Raw genomic sequence first — 16,825 nt, 5'->3', positions numbered from 1 at the left:
ACATGGAGGTGAAGCTGATTGTAGCTGTTTGTGGGCACCCGGTGCTGTATGACACCACTGGTGTTCTACAGGGACAAACTTAAAAAAGAGGAGGCGTGGGTGAGAGTCGCTGAGGAGGTGGGACTCCCCGGTAAGTTTTGAAGCTATCTGTGGTTTGTTTTACTACGTTACTGACCGTGTTTCTCTATGAAATGTTAGCATCAGTTAGCACTTGCATAGCATTATCCCCCTTTGCAGGATACCACTTCCAGATTCTGTGAATGTTTATTGTAATGTTTAATTTACCGCGGTCAAGCCACCCACCACTCCGAAATCCCCTGTCAACCTAGCCGCCACTTAATTTGCAGTGCCTGTATATAGGCGATATTACGGTAATGCCATGCCAGAACAGATTTCAAAATAAAAGCAGACACTTAGGAAGGCAGTCTGCAATTTCACACAAATACAATCAATCAGCCAGTCTGTTAATTGATTGATGAATTATTTAAATGATTAGTTAATTACTTAATTGAGCATTTAAGGAATTAATTCATTGATTATTTATTATTCAATTCATATTACCATCCTTATTCTTATCACACTGAAGCCGTAGAAGATGTGTGTCATGACATTTCATCTGTTTGTACAATTAGTCCAACATGAAAATAAACACAATAGCTGGAGTTTCTGATAAGGAATTTCAACATAAAAGCCCACTTAATAGTCAAATATTTTCAATATTTCCCTCAAATTCAGATCCACATTAAGAGGAAAGTACCAGTTTCCACAGACTCATTTCACTTCAGACTGATAGATCTCAACCTCAGAGACTCACTCAGATAAGTCCAGGAAGTTCTGATGTGGATTTTCAAAATAGAAGCCCCCTAAAATGTGATTTGTGATGATATTTTCCTTTGATTTCAGATTTACTTTTAAAGAAAATTACCTGTTTCCACAGAGTCATTTTACTTCAGACTGATAGTACTCAATGTCAGAGTTGCACTCAGATAATTCCAGGAGGATCTGATGTGGATTTTCAAAATTAAAGCCCCCTAAAATGTGACATTTTTGATAATATTTCCTTTTGATTTCAGATTTTAAAAGCACTCTACCTGTTTCCATTGACAAATTTCACCTCAGACTTATAGTACTCCAACTCAGAGTGTCACTCATGTAGTTCCAGGAAGTTCTGATGTGGATTTTCAAAATTAAAGCCCTCTAAAATGTGACATCGTTGCTGATATATTGCTTTTGATTTCAGCTTTAGGGCAGCAGTAGCTCAGCGGGTAGAGCAGGTCGACTAGTGATCGAAAGGTCGCTAGTTCAAATCCCGGCTCAGGGCAAGGCTGAGCTGCACGTCGAAGTGTCTTTGAGCAAGATACTGAACCCCACATTGCTCATCAGTGAGGGCCCTGCGATGAGCTGGCGTCCAGGGAGTACCCTGCCCTCGCCCTGAGACAAGGCTGGGATTGGCTCCAGCAGCAACACCCCGTGACCCCATGGAAAGGGATAAGTGGTTACGGATAATGACATGACATTTCAGATTTACTTTAAAAGAAAACTACCTGTTTCCACAGACTCATTTCTGTTCAGACTGATAGTACTCAATGTCAGAGCTGCAACCAGATAATTCCAGGAGGATCTGATGTGGATTTTCAAAATTTTGAAAAGCCGGGATTCAAAATTTTGAAAATCCCAATAAAATACATTTACATTTGTGGTGAAAACGTGATAACGTGTCAAAGTTCAAGGGGGATGAATACTTTTAGAAGGAACTGTATATAGACAATATCATTTAAATTCAAATGAACAAATCCACATATATAATAGGCAAACGAAAGAACAACGAAGCAAACTCTTTAAAGGGAGAGGGACTAGCAGTGGTAAAAGACTGTAAAACTATAAGCACACAAGGCAGAAGATAAAAATCTGGCCAACATGGGCCAGGTGAGGGAGCACATGTGGCAGACAGACAAGGAAGAAACACTTTGCGGCTGAAACAACAGGACATGGTAGTCTTCCGGGGTGACTGGGTTGGTGAAATTGGCCCTGCTGAAAGAGGTGTTCATGTCAATCTGAATTTGGAGGGAAAGTAATGCTTGAATAATTTGAGAACAACTCTCAGGTTGAATACCATCAGTCTGAAGTGAAATTAGTCTGTTGACACCGGCAGATTCCCTCCAATATCAATCTGTATTTGAGGGAAATATTATAAATATTTTGAGTTTCACAGGGCTAAAATTTTGAAAATCCACATCAGATCTTCCTGGAATCATCTGAGTGCAACTCTGAGGTTGGGTTCTATCAGTCTGAAGTGAAACGAGTCTGTGGAAACAGGTAGTTTTCTTTTAAAGTAAATTTGAAATCAAAGGGAAATATTAGCAAAAATGACACATTTGACAGGGCTTTAATTTTGAAAATCCACATCAGAACTTCCTGAAATTATCTGAGTGCAACTCTGAGGTTGGGTTCTATCAGTCTGAAGTGAAATGAGTCTGTGGAAACAGGTAGTTTTCTTTTAAAGTAAATCTGAAATCAAAGGAAAATATCATCAAAAATCACATTTTAGAGGGCTTTAATTTTGAAAACCCACATCAGATCCTCATGGAATTATCTGGGTGCATCTCTGACGTTGAGCACTATCAATCTGAACAGAAATGAGTCTGTGGAAACAGGTAGTTTTCTTTTAAAGTAAATCTGAAATCAAAAGGAATTATTATCAACAATCTCAATTGTGCTTTAATTTTGAAAATCCACATCAGATCTTCCTGGAATTAACTGAGTGCAACTTTGACATTGAGTACTATCAGTCTGAAGTGAAACGAGTCTGTGGAAACAGGTAGTTTTCTTTTAAAGTAAATTTGAAATCAAAGGGAAATATTGGCAAAAATGTCACATTTTAGAGGGCTTTAATTTTGAAAATCCACATCAGATCCTCCTGGAATTATCTGAGTGCAACTCTGAGGTTGGGTTCTATCAGTCTGAAGTGAAATGAGTCTGTGGAAACAGGTAGTTTTCTTTTAAAGTAAATCTGAAATCAAAGGAAAATATCATCACAAATCACATTTTATAGGGCTTCTATTTTGAAAATCCACATCAGAACTTCCTGGAATTATCTGAGTGCAACTCTGACATTGAGTACTATCAGTCTGCAGTGAAATGAGTCTGTGGAAACTGGTACTTTCCTCTTAATGTGGATATGAATTTGAGGGAAATATTGAAAATATTTGACTATTAAGTGGGCTTTTATGTTGAAATTCCTCATCAGAAGCTCCAGCTATTGTGTTTATTTTCATGTTGGACTAATTGTACAAACAGATGAAATGTCATGACACACATCTTCTACGGCTTCAGTGTGATAAGAATAAGGATGGTAATATGAATTGAATAATAAATGAATAAATAAATAATCAATGAATTAATTCCTTAAATGCTCAATTAAGTAATTAACTAATCGTTTAAATAATTCATCAATCAATTAACAGACTGGCTGATTGATTGTATTTGTGTGAAATTGCAGACTGCCTTCCTAAGTGTCTGCTTTTATTTTGAAATCTGTTCTGGCACGGCATTACCGTAATATCGCCTATATACAGGCACTGCAAATTAAGTGGCGGCTAGGTTGACCAGGGATTTCGGAGTGGTGGGTGGCTTGACCACAGTTTTAAACTGGTTAGAAGCTAATTTATGCAATATGCATCTCTTTCTGTGTGTGCGTGTGTGTTTGCAGTTGAGGTGTGTCGCAAGAAATGGAAGGGTCTGAGGGACACTTACCTTAACAAAAAGAGGGAAGGAGAAAAAAGGAGCGGGTCAGCAGGGGCAATTTTAAAAAAGTGGCGGTTCTCTGCGGTCCTGTCTTTCCTCGACCCCTTCACCACGCCCAGGGAAACCAGTGGCAGCGAGGGTCAGGGGGTCTCCGCTGGCAAGTGGAGGGTTCCAGCACGAAGTGCCCGGCCAAAGGCAGAGTTAGCAAGGATACCTCCGTCACTGGTTCTCCCGAAGCCCCCGACATCAGTCAGCCTGAACCTGTACTTGGCATCAACCACGGCCAGGACAATCGAGAATGTCCCCTTGTAGTTAAAAAAACTGGGATCCAGAGTTGGGAGGGGCCTTCAACACCACATGCTTTCCATCCAGAGCTCCACAGCAGAGAGGAAAGTTCCATCTCTCTGCAAACTGCTCTGCAGTGGACCTCCAGGTTTCTGTGGTAGGCACAGCCATGAAATCCTCAACCAGGCAGTCCCAGATGGCACTAACCACGGCAGGAACAATCACAGAAACCGTAGAAATTCCCACACGGAAACTGTTGGCTCCTGTCGGAGTCTCCTGTGGCTAGGAACCTGCAACATAGAATAGATAATGGGTCAGGCTTTAATTTTCTTGAAAACCTTTTAAACAGCCCATAGAATATCACTTAAAAACTCTCCAAAGATTTAACAACGTTTACACTTTATTATCAATTTATTGGAAACTGCATATTATTTATAACACACACACATATACGTACATATACACACACAGCTCACAAAAATTAAAGGAGCACTTTAAAGAAACACATTAGATACATCAGATCTCAATATGAAGTTGGATATCTATACAAATAACGACAGGGCAATGTCTTAGGAACAAAAGGATGCCAAGTCTTTTAATGGAAATCAGCCCACAGAGGGCTCAATTGTGTAGACACCCTAAAATCAGAGTGAAATGAAGATGTGGCAGGCTAGTCCATTTTTTCAAAAACTTAATTTCTGCAACCCAAAATGCTTTTCAGTATCTTGTGTGGCCCCCACGAGCTTGTATGCATGCTTGACAACGTCGCGGCATGCTCCTAATGAGACGACGGATGGTGTCTTGTGGCATTTCCTCCCAGATCTGTGTGAGGGCATCCCTGAGCTGTTGTACAGTCTGAGGAGCAACCTGGCGGTGCCTAATGGACCGAAACATAATGTCCCACAGATGTTCTATTGAGTTTAAGTCAGGGGATCGTGAAGGCTCTACCACCTTTGACATAGTACGCCCTCGTATCTGGGCTGGGACGTCAACGCCGTACTTGGTGTTGTTGTAGTACATCACAGACTCTGGTTTTGCCTTCGCCCCACTAAAGGTGGCCACACCTGTGTGCATGGTGCTCTAGATACATTTATATATATCTCTATCTCTATCTATCTATCTATATATCTATATCTATATCTATATCTATATATCTATATATATATATATATAATATATACGAGGGCGTACTATGTCAAAGGTGGTAGAGAAGATGGTCAGTGTCTTCTATAACATCCTCAGCCTGGCTGGGATCAATGCCCGCATCTTATTCAAGGAGCACCGGCAGCAGGAGAGCTCGGAGGAAAATCCTGCAGCAGCTGGTAGAGGAGCTGAGGGCAGAATACATGGAGGGGAAAGGAGCGGGAGCTGTGGCAGTTGGCACAAGGTGGGCAGTAGAGGTGTGCATTGGCACTGCTCTCACAATTCAATTCAATTACGATTCGGAGGGTCTCGATTCGATTCGATTCGATTCAGCAATGCATTGCGATGCAAAAGCCTGCCATGTATTCAAATTCTACTGAAAGCAAGACATTTTTTCATCACAAGTTATGAGGCAACACAAGCAGTCAGACATTCAACAACATTTTATTGCCTCTTGTGTCACTCCTGGTTTGAGTCAAATAAAATTGGTTACATGAAAAAAAAATCACAGCTTTTAGTCACTAAAACTTAGTGCAACTCTTCCTGGTTTCCTGAACTTCCTGCTTCATCGACTTCACTCATACGTCTCCTTTCAAACTGTTTGAACAAAATAAATAAAGACAAAAACACAGCTGTTAGCAGAATATTCTTAGACAATGTTGTAGATCAACTGTAGATTGTTGTAGATCAATTATTATTAATCAATTATTTTTTTATCAGTCTTGTGCTGTATATGGGTCAATAATGTTTTTGAAGTAGCAGACATCAGAGTGGTGCAATCAGGGATAATACCACTGTTGCATGAATTAATCTATTTTGTTTGTTTCTACTGAAGTAGTCTATTCATTGCATGTACATTAGCAATAACAAATTAATTTATGGGCTATAGCTGTGGTTGTACCAACTGACGTCTGCTACTAAAAACGTCCTAGACCAATGCTTATTTGTCCAATAAACTATTTTTATAGTAACATATAACATTTAACAATGTAACATTTTGTTAAGCCTATTTATTTATTTATTTATTTATTTATTTATTTATTTATTTATTTATTTATATTATCATTATTGAATCACATATATTTTACAAAACATCAACAAAACATTAGCCTACATAATTACCTCCAGAGATGCAACCTCGGCAGTCACTCCAGCGTAGACATCCAGCCTCTCCTCCTCTGCCAGGAAAGGTAACCCTTTAAACCGAGGATCCAGGGCAGATGACGTGTAAAGGATCTTCTTCTCTGCCTCACTGTTATACCTCTTGAGGAGATCTGATTTGATGGCATTCTTCACATCACGGATCAGTGGTGGGTCTCCAATAGTGTCTGACATGCTCTGGACGAGTTGCCCATGTACTGGTGCAATGAGGCTGACTGTAGGAGTGCTCTCCTCGGACATGCAGAAAGTAGCATCCTTCATCGGTTTCAGTGTCTTCACTGCCTCCTCCACGTTAACCAGATCTGCTCTGCTGAGGGTGACGATGTCACTTTCGTCTACATTTAGTTCAGGCGATAACAGGGTGGCGTGCACGGCAGCTTGCAGTTGCAAAAACCTCTCCATCATATCATGAGCACTATTCCACCTTGTGGAGACGTCTGTGATCAGCTTGAGCGGACACGTCAGTTTGAGAATGGTTCTCTGGTTTTCCTCGAACAGGTGCTTTGCTTTCGGACTGCGGTGGAAGTATGCAGAGATGCGCCGCACTCTGCCCAGAAGCCTGGAGACCGTCGGTAACTTAAGCGCCCGCTGTGCTGCCAAATTCAAAGTATGCGCGAAGCACTTCACATGGGGGAACCGGCCGATTTCAGCCGCACTTGTCATGTTAGCGGCGTTATCCGTGACAAGCACAACACCTTTATCCGTTAGCTGCCATTCATCCACCACATCCAACAGTAGCGTCGCCATGTGAGCCCCTGTGTGGCTCTCATGCACGGCCCTGGTCTGCAGCACATGGGACATCATCCGCCAATCTTCGCTAATGTAATGTGCTGTTATGGTGATATAAGACTCTGTTACGATAGACGTCCAGGCGTCACTGGTGATTGCTACACGAGTAGCTTGTTGCAGCGATGTGTTTACCTCCTCTCTCACTTCTTTGTACAGTAAAGGAACGGCAGAGTCAGCGAATGTGGCTCTGGCTGGCAACTTGTACCGGGGCTCAATGGTTTTCAGCATGTGGCGAAATCCCGCATTTTCGACCACAGAGTATGGTCTTAGGTCTTTGGCAATGAAACATGCCACAGAGCGTGTAATCTTCTTCGCTCTATCGGAGTTTGGTGGTAGTGGTGACACTATCGACTGTTGAATACTTGGTTGATTTTTAACTTGCTGCGGTGTGGTTTTGGATCCTGTAGCCAATTCGGGGTGCCAACGGATTATGTGGTTGGTGAAATTGGTTGTATTTCCAACATGCTTGATTTTGGAGCGGCATGTTTTACACACTGCATAACTCTGATCAAGTTTCCCACCAACCTCGTAGAAACCAAAATGTCTCCAGATGTCTGCTTTCCACATTTTTGGTGCATCGATAATCTCTCTCTCTCCATCTTTCTCCGCTTCAGCCATACTGCTGCTGATCTCCGCGCTCTCTCGATTTGACCGCCTGACTGCGCATGTCTATGACGTTGCTCCGATGAGGCAACTGATTTTCATTGAGTTGCCTCAGCGAATTACCCGCGGAAGACAATTTTATTTCTTTATTTTGAAATGCGCTGAATCGATTCAGCATGTTGTTGCATCGATGCTGAATCGTCCATACCCCTTGATGCAATGCATTGCCGCATCGATTATTGTTGACACCACTAGTGGGCAGCAGCGGAGGCAACCACCGCAACAGCAGCAGACCTGAGCTGCAAACGAAACAAAATGTCGGACACTTGAAATGCCACAAGCCCTTGTGTGAGGAGAGCGGAGATAATCTGCAAAGACTCTGACCAGTGATCATAACGGCTCTTTTTTTGTTTTTGTTTTAGATCAGCTCGTTTCCAGCTTTTTAGATTTTTTTTTTTATTATTATATATTATAAAGTGTTAAATAAAATGTTTCATAATCAAATAAATTAATTGTTAATTTTCTTGTTCGGAGTTTTTTTTATATCAAAATCTTAAAATGTATACAATAATTATGCTTTACTATGGATGATCGAAGTATTGATAAATGTATAATTGAACTTGTTAAAATGTACATTTTAGTTTCATTTCGATTTTGTTTTTGTCAATATCATGACACAATGAGCAGTCAAAATGACCACTTACGGCCGTTAGTAGTTTTACAATTCCGGCCAAATATGAGGTCTTAAAAAATTAAGCCTGTTTTGTCGTTATCTTTGCCATTTTTATATCTCTCATCTTCTTTTCATAAAATGTGTGGTACAATGCGTGTGACTAACAAATCTTGGAATCTTGAGTCTTGATCTTAAAGTCAAACTCCCATAGCATTTTTCCTAAAGAAGTTTCCACAATATCAACGAAACAGTTTAGTTATATCTTTTTAAAAACGTTTGCTTGATCAGAACTTTGTTACTGTTATAGTCGTATACTGTGTAAAATACTGTTTGTCTGCAACTCTTTATGTGTGTTTGACACCTAGCCTGCTTATTGGACACCCTACACTGCTGTTTGTTGTATTCGACCTTTTATTCGTCAGTTATGTGGCAACTTCAAGTTCCTTGGTTACTGATTGGCTGGGGGGGCGGGAGAAGAACAACAGAGAGTGAGGCAAGGGTGTGAGCAGTTCGTCAGTTTCCCCCCCTACGCCGTCCCTCCACGTGATTACAGGAATGTTACTGCCGTAAATGCGCTATGGTAAGAGTCATATTGAAGTCATGAATCACACTGTATTGTAGTCACAGCTATTTTAAATTAAGTGCACTGTGTTCAGATTGTCAAAGTGTAGTGTGCGTTTTCGGCAAAGCTAACAAACAAGCTAAGCTACCGCCGAGCTAGCGGCTGTGTTTCCGGGAGTCCAGCAGCGTTGGGGCTCACATTCAGCTGTCCCCCCACTGGAAGCCATCAGCCCCTACAGCCGGCGAGAGGAAACCAGATAGCGCACTGGGTGATGTCAGTTAGTGGCATGCTTTGATGTCAACAAAGTTATCAACATGAGAAAATGAAACCGCTAAGTAGCGCTAGCTTCGGTAGCTAATCAGGGCACGTCATGCACATTAGCTGTGGACTGAGTCTTGCGCGAGCAGAAAGGAGGCTTAATGACGTCACACAGTAACGTCAGTGACCTCACAGTACAATTGTATACACTCAAAAAAGTGAATAAGGCGGGTTGTGCACTGTATATTACTTTTATGTTTTCAGTTTACTTAAAATACATGTTTTTGTTGAGTTTAAATATTATTTTCTAATAAAGTCCATGTAATTGTGCCTCTCCTTATGTGTACAAAATAATTATGTGTTGGTAATCACTAACCATTTAATTTAAGTGAATTATGATTTAGATACTTATTACAACCTGAGGGTGGCAGTAAGAAGACGATTCAAACGCTTCATACTACGCATGCGCAAACTGGCAAAAAATTTGCGGTGAAATTGGCAACGGTTTGTCTCCATTTTCTGACTTGGGAGAGGTAAAAAGACATTTTCATCCATACCTATTGTTATATTTTCATATTGATGCATTATTTAATTGTGTGTGTGATATAACACTTGCTCTATATTTCCGAGGTGTTTGTGTTTCAGAGAGCAGTCGACAACGCACCATAACGCTACCTTAACGTTAGGTCGGTCTGCTTTTATTCCGCCATGTCTGCTTTTATCCCGCCGTGAACGTGAACACGTTAACAGGGTGAAACCATAACGATAGCGCTAGCAATAGCATTAACGGAAAACGCCACTCTTTGCAGGCAGCTGAAGTCTTTTGGTGACCACAGAGAAAGCCGTTTTTCAATATTAGCTTTGAATGGGCTGCTTTAACCAGGGAAACGTGGTTTGGTGAGTTATTTTACTGTCGTGTTCGGTCCTTCATCACACTTTATGGTATGCCTTTTGTCAAGAGCTGTTACCACACATGGTGCCACTGTTCTATTTATACGGTGATGCATTTTGATAGCTGTGATAGGCTATTAAAATCAGACTCTGCAACACTGTGGCGGATCACTTATATAACTAAGACAAAAGTGACAATGGTCAAAGTAGGAAAAGGAGGTTAAAAAGAAATGTATCTCTTGTCGGACCCTGTACAAAGCACACCAATAATTAATCTGTTAACATATTTATATATGTTTTCTCTTTCTCTCTTTTTGTAATAATCATGTTGCAATATTTCAGGTCCTGAAATAGAGAGTGAGTCCTGATTTATGCTTCCTCCTGTCTGCCCATTGCACTGTACTCATAACAGGTATGATCACAACTTGCTACTTTAATTACTGTGAATTGAGTTGCCAGTATTTTGATGTTAAGAAACATTTGTCGGGTGACAGATTAATTCTCTTGCTCTCGTTCTGAATATGTGTGTTTGTTTTTTAAATTTCTATTTAAAACATGTAACGAACTACATTAATTTATGGATCCTATTAACATGATGAATTTCAGATCCTGGGTGTGATAGCTGTTGCCTAACTCATTGATTTGGTGTAGACGGCACTGCTGAGCTTGCCTGTGGTATGTTAACAGTCAGACTTTTCTTTCTTAAAACTGTTTTACAAACTAAGTTTCCTTTATCAATATATCCTTTGTGTTTTTTGTCTGTTTTTTGCACCCTCCCAGATTTGAATGTGGCAGTGTAAAGGTTGCAGTTCAAAGACCTCAACTAGAGGCCAGTTGCTCAAACATTACAGATTAAAACATCCGCATTATGGGCGCAGGCACCCATATCCTTGCCCATATAGTAGTTATCCATGTGCATCTAAGTCATGGAATGCGCTCAGGTCACATTTGTGTAGAGTCCATACTAGAGACACATCACGGCAAACATTGACATCGGCGACATTCAGCTGTCATGTTTGTGGGTTCTCTGAAGTTGCCTCTGAAAAGGAGTATTTCACTCATATAAATTTGCATCTCAAAGCCAATGAAACAGTCCCCTGTATGTTCAAGGGTTGTACATTTAGGACAAATATTTATGGGACATTTAAATCACATAAAAATAGAAAGCACCTTAGTTATTCTTACAGTGACTTTAAACCTGGAATAGTTGCAGAAAGACACAGTTTTGACAGCTCAAGTGTTTCAGGTGAACATGGAGACAATGAAGAATCAGAAGAAGCCCAGCTTGAAGTGCAGTCTAGCTTTCAGAAAGACTGCTCAGAAAATCTTGAGAAGATGATAGAACAGAAACTTGCAGCAGTGTTGCTTAAGCTGGAAAACATACTCCATGTTCCCAGTAATGCTGTTGATGAGCTTTTACAGGACTTGCACTTCCTAATGAGTTCTGCATCCCAGACTACATCAAATGCCATTATTTTAGATTTTTGTACTAAGCATAATCTTGCTCTTGATGCAAAAGAAACTGAGGAATTGGCCTCTGCCTTCTGTCTTGCTAATCCATTGACCAAAGCAATTGGAGATCAGGGCCCACTTGGCACTGCTTTTAAGCGGAAACAGTACTTCAAAGACAAGTTCCAAGTAGTTGAACCCGTTGAATATGTTTTGGATAAGGAGCTCAACCATAGCTACCAATATGTGTCATTATTGCAGTCATTGCAGCAGCTCCTTAGCAAAGATGGTATAATTGATGATGTAGTAGAAAACTACAGTGCTCACCAAAATGAAACTGCACAACAAGAATACAGGTCATTTCAGGATGGAGAGTTTTTCAAACAAAATGAGTTCCTATCTTCAGGGGAATTGAGAATAAGTGTGACCCTTTATATTGATGAGTTTGAAGTGTGCAACCCTCTTGGCACTTCCAGAAAGAAGCATAAACTTTGCGCTATGTACTGGATTTTGAGCAACTTACCCCCAAGCCAGCACTCCTCTTTGTCATCCATCTACTTGGCAGTATTGTGTAAAAGTACCTACATCAAGGAATACGGATATGGAAAAGTGCTTGAACCTCTTTTGCGTGATCTGGTTGTCTTGGAAGAGCATGGCGTGTTTGTCCCACAGATTGGAAAAAATATTAAAGGCACAGTACAGTGTGTAGCTGCAGACAATTTGGGTGCCCATGGGATTGCGGGCTTTGTGGAAAGTTTTTCAGGAGAGTATGTTTGTCGATTTTGCACAGGGCGTTTCAGTGATTTTCAGACCAAGCAGGTTCTTTCGGGTGACTTTAGTCTTAGATCCAAAGACGAACATGTCAAACATGCAGCGGAGAGTGGAAAGCCTTGTGTTGGAGTGAAAAGGCCATGTGTGCTGACAGAAAATCTTTCTCATTTTGATGTAACAACTGGATATCCACCTGATGTGCTCCACGATCTGTTGTAGGGTATTGTTCCGGTGGAACTTGCACAGTGCTTGGGTGTGTTGATATCCAAACAATACCTCTCTTTGGACACTTTAAACAAGGTTATTCTCAGTTTCCCTTACAAAGGTGAAGATAAAACAAACCGCCCCCATGTTGTGCCACAAAATCTTTTAAGCAAAAAGACAATAGGTGGCAATGCTGCTGAAAATTGGACCCTCATAAGATTGCTGCCTTTCATGATTGGAGATGTTATACCTGATGGTGAACCAGTGTGGGAGATAATTTTAGATTTAAAAGAGATAGTGGAACTTGCTGTTTCTCAGATCCATACAGAAGAATCCATTGGATATCTTCAGTTCAAAATATCTGATCACAGGCAGAAATATCAAGAGGCATTTCCCAACGAAAAACTCCTCCCAAAGCATCACTTCTTAGAGCATTACCCTTACATGACCCGATGTTTTGGTCCGCTAGTTGGAGTCTGGACCATGAGATTTGAGGGCAAACACAGTTTTTTTTTGAGGAAGTTGCCCATCACACCAAGTGTTTCAAGAATGTTGCTCTAACACTGTCAAGAAAACACCAGATGATGATTGTGTATCACTTACACTCATCAGGTCCACAGAAACCTGGAGTTGAAGTATCAAGTGTATCGCGAGACCCTGTCGAGGTGCTGAAAGATGATGTAGCATTGCCTCTTCGGCAGATGTACCCAAACATGGCAGAAGTAAACATGGCTAACAGTGCATATTGCAAGGGGATCAACTATAGAAAGGGAATGATAGTCATTTGTCGATTTACTGATGGGCTACCTGAATTCGGAGAGATAGTGAGGATATGTGTACTTCAGGATTCGCTGAATTTCATAGTCAAGATGTTCTCAGCATGGTTTAGGGAGCACTACCGGGCCTTTGAACTGCAACCATGTCCAACTGGCACAATGTCCCTGATAACACATGACGAACTGGCAGAGAAGTACCCATTACATGACTACTTTGTTGGGCCCCTTCGACTGGTTACATTTAAAAGATATCCCTATATTAAAAGCACGTGTTGAATATGTGAGTAAATGGCTTTAATTGATAGCATGAGCACCGAATACTAACCCGTCACCTCTTTCCACTTGGCTGTTTACTAACCTGTTTCTGTGCATGCACTAACTCCATGTTACTGGTAGGGCTGGGCAATATTTTGATATCATATTGATATTGTGATATGAGACTTGATATCATCTGGGATTTTGGATATTGAAATACCAGAATATAGCATAAGTGTTGTCTCTTCCTAAGTTTAAGGCTACATTACATTAAAGTGATGGCATTTTCACAACCAGCAATTATTTGCTTTTACCCACATAGGTATTACAAATGATGATTATTATCAAAAATCTAGTTGTGTAAATATTTTGAGGAAGCACCATAGTCATCCCCACTATATCATCACAATATCAATATTGAGGTATTTGGTCAAATGTCATATCCCCTATTCCAACCTAAAGCAACTAATTTGAGCACTGTTAACCATAGTATGACACTAAATTTTCCATGCTGCTATCATTATGTCACTTTGGATTGCACAATGTCTGTTTCAGTGTCCTGTTCATTTTCATATGACCAAAGTCAGTTGGTTTCTTTCTAATTTTAATGCTTTTAATTCATACATATTTAATGACTTTATACTTGTGTTTTCATGTTTTCTAGACTGATGCATTTTGATGATGGCAGCACCAGGAAAACTGCGGATTATCCTTGGTTCCAACAATGCTGAAAAACTGATCATAGAATCAGGCATGCCAACATCTGTTGAGGATCTCACAAATGAGATCAAACGTCAGTTTGATATAGAGGGGGACATTAGACTCCAGTACATGGACAGTGACTTTGATTATGAGTTTTTTAACCTTAGTCAAATTTGTGACATTCAAGACAAGAGCACAGTGAAAATCATCCGCTTGTCAGATGCTCTAGACCTCAGCCAAGGCAGCATGAACCAGAGTGGGGAAGAAGCATCCTTGTCATCTTCTGACACATTAATACTCTACTCTGATTCAGAATCTCCTTGATCACATTGGCCAACAGAATTCCAAATTCCAAAGTTTTCATATGACGTGGAGATGCAACTTCGAAGTGCAAACCAGGACTTTGTATCAAATGGAGTTCTTCTGACCCCCGGTCATAAACTTAAATCAGACATCTTGGAAAGCCTGGCTCAGGAAATCATCAAGTTTAAGGCATACCCCTCAAACTTGGAAATTGAATCTGTTGCTCAAGCTTTAATCAAAGCACATCCATGTTTGAGAGAACAGGGATCCTTCAGTGGTTTCTACGGCTGGAAAATAAGCCTTAAGTATAAGATGGCAAACTACAGGACAAAACTTAGAAACTTAGAGTATCAATTCCCTCAAGCACAAACCTGCAGATAGATGTCAGCCTGCCTACGATGTCAAAAAACCGAGGAAAGCCGAAGTGAATTTCTGTCCTCCCTATCCTGCTGAAGAGACCCAGGACAGCCTTGAAGGGGAAAGATTGGCATTGTTATCTGAGGTCAAGAAGAGACACAATGATAAAGTTGTCAAAGAAAAGATGTCCAAGACCTTTGCATACAGAAGGCAGGAGGTCGTCAGAGACAAGCCTATGATCTTAGAGTTCAAGATCCGATGGCCAGGACTGTTCACTGTGGCAGAGGTATGAAATGCTTTTTAAATTAGCTACAATCAATCAACATTTTTTTGCAATTATACTATATTGGATTGTGACAGTGGAGAGACAGGGAGGGCAGGGGAAAGAGAGTTGTAATGGCTTCCTGTCAGATGGGAATGTTAATCATTTTGTGTAAAATGTAACGCTGGAAATGCTGTTATATTACAGCACAGCCTGCTTTTTGTACATTCTTGTGCGAGTATGTCTGTTTTAAATGTGAAATGTTTTAATAGGTATTTCAATTGTGTTTTCAGGTGGAAGCAGAATTTGTGAGGATCACTACTGGTCCCCTTGTCTCAAAGTTCCATGCACAGCTTGACCAACACACTGCCCAGCTCATCAAAGTGTTCAAGAAGAAAGGAGGCTCTGCAGGGACTAACATCAGCAGGATTTTGGTCCCAATCACACAGGTATGTTTTTCTATCAGTAGTGAACAATATGGAATTATAAATTGACGCTGACTAGTCAGTTTTGATAAGTATACTGACAAGTTAACAGTCTGAATAATATTTCTGTATTTTATTCTCTCTTTAGAATGAAACTGTTGAAAAGAGGAGAGAGTGCATCCTCAGGGCGCTTTGTATCTACCTGAACGAAGACCCAAACATCCTCTTCAAAGAATACCTGGTTGGTAATTTTAATAGTTTATTTTCTACCTGTAATAAATCACATCTTGAATAACTAATCTTGTTACTTTGTTAACATTTGCATGGAATCAGTTTCTTTAAACTTTTTTGGAAATCTAAATACACTCACTGAGTATTTTATTAGCCATATCTGTGCAATCCAATACAACAACTCTACCATACATTCCACTTTTACTAAGCTTACACATGTTAAGTTTTTGCTGAGAGTTGTGAGAAATTACATAGACTTCCTGTTAATGGTAAGGACAGGAGGAGGAAGGGAGAATATCACATTGCTTAAGGTGTAAAAAAGAGCCACCGGTGGGGACACATCCCCCACATGATAATATGCATCCCTATAGATAAGACGACACTTACTGTCCCATCTGCTTCATCAAGGAGTCACTGTCCTGGGAAGACAGGATACACCCAAACATCAAAGAATCATTGTAATCATGTTTTCATGACTGTTTGTAAATGAAGGTAACCCCCTCTCTGATTCTGTACTTAAGGGGTAACAACTTAGAGTTTGGGAGAGAATGCTTTTGCCTTCTCTCCACGCTGCGTGCATTAAACGAGATTTGATTCATACGCTGAAGTCTGAGATTCTTCGGAGACTTAGCAACTCTCTACCTCACAAAGGAGAATTTCCACAACATTTTGGCGACGAGGATGGGATGGACGTTTCGCTGACTGTCACCGAGCCTGGACTGAAGGAAAAATTGCCGGCAGGGAAAGTTCCGCTCCGACAAACGGAGGACTGGATCCCACCTGAAGTCAGGCACGGGGGCGGACAACGGACGCTCCATCGAATAAGTGAGTACGGCGTTTTGAATCATTTGCTCAATTCTAAAAGCCTAGGTTGACTTTTGTAATTCCTGTGTGGTTGAAAGTCATATTCCCCATGTAAAACCTGTGTGGTGTTGGGTGATTTGTGTTAAGCGTCCGAGTGAAGAGACGCCATTCCATATA

General features: G+C 40.6%; 1 protein-coding gene across 1 annotated transcript; it reads right to left on the bottom strand.

Annotated features, from left to right (window-relative positions):
* Nucleotides 1–5,600: 5,600 nt before the first annotated feature.
* On the bottom strand, nt 5,601–8,086 carry LOC119009282 (E3 SUMO-protein ligase ZBED1-like). The gene is made up of 2 exons (XM_037080364.1): nt 6,295–8,086; nt 5,601–5,769 (listed from the first exon to the last, which is right to left on the bottom strand). Exons 1-2 carry the CDS (start codon nt 7,738–7,740, stop codon nt 5,701–5,703), a joined length of 1,515 nt encoding a protein of 504 aa, XP_036936259.1. The 5' UTR covers nt 7,741–8,086; the 3' UTR covers nt 5,601–5,700.
* Between the last annotated feature and the right edge of the window lie 8,739 nt (nt 8,087–16,825).

This window comes from Acanthopagrus latus, chromosome 20 (genome assembly GCF_904848185.1).
Source record: "Acanthopagrus latus isolate v.2019 chromosome 20, fAcaLat1.1, whole genome shotgun sequence".
Taxonomy (NCBI): Eukaryota; Metazoa; Chordata; class Actinopteri; order Spariformes; family Sparidae; genus Acanthopagrus; species Acanthopagrus latus.
The sequence above is the reverse complement of the archived record's forward strand: the minus strand, read 5'-3'. Positions and strand labels throughout refer to the sequence as shown.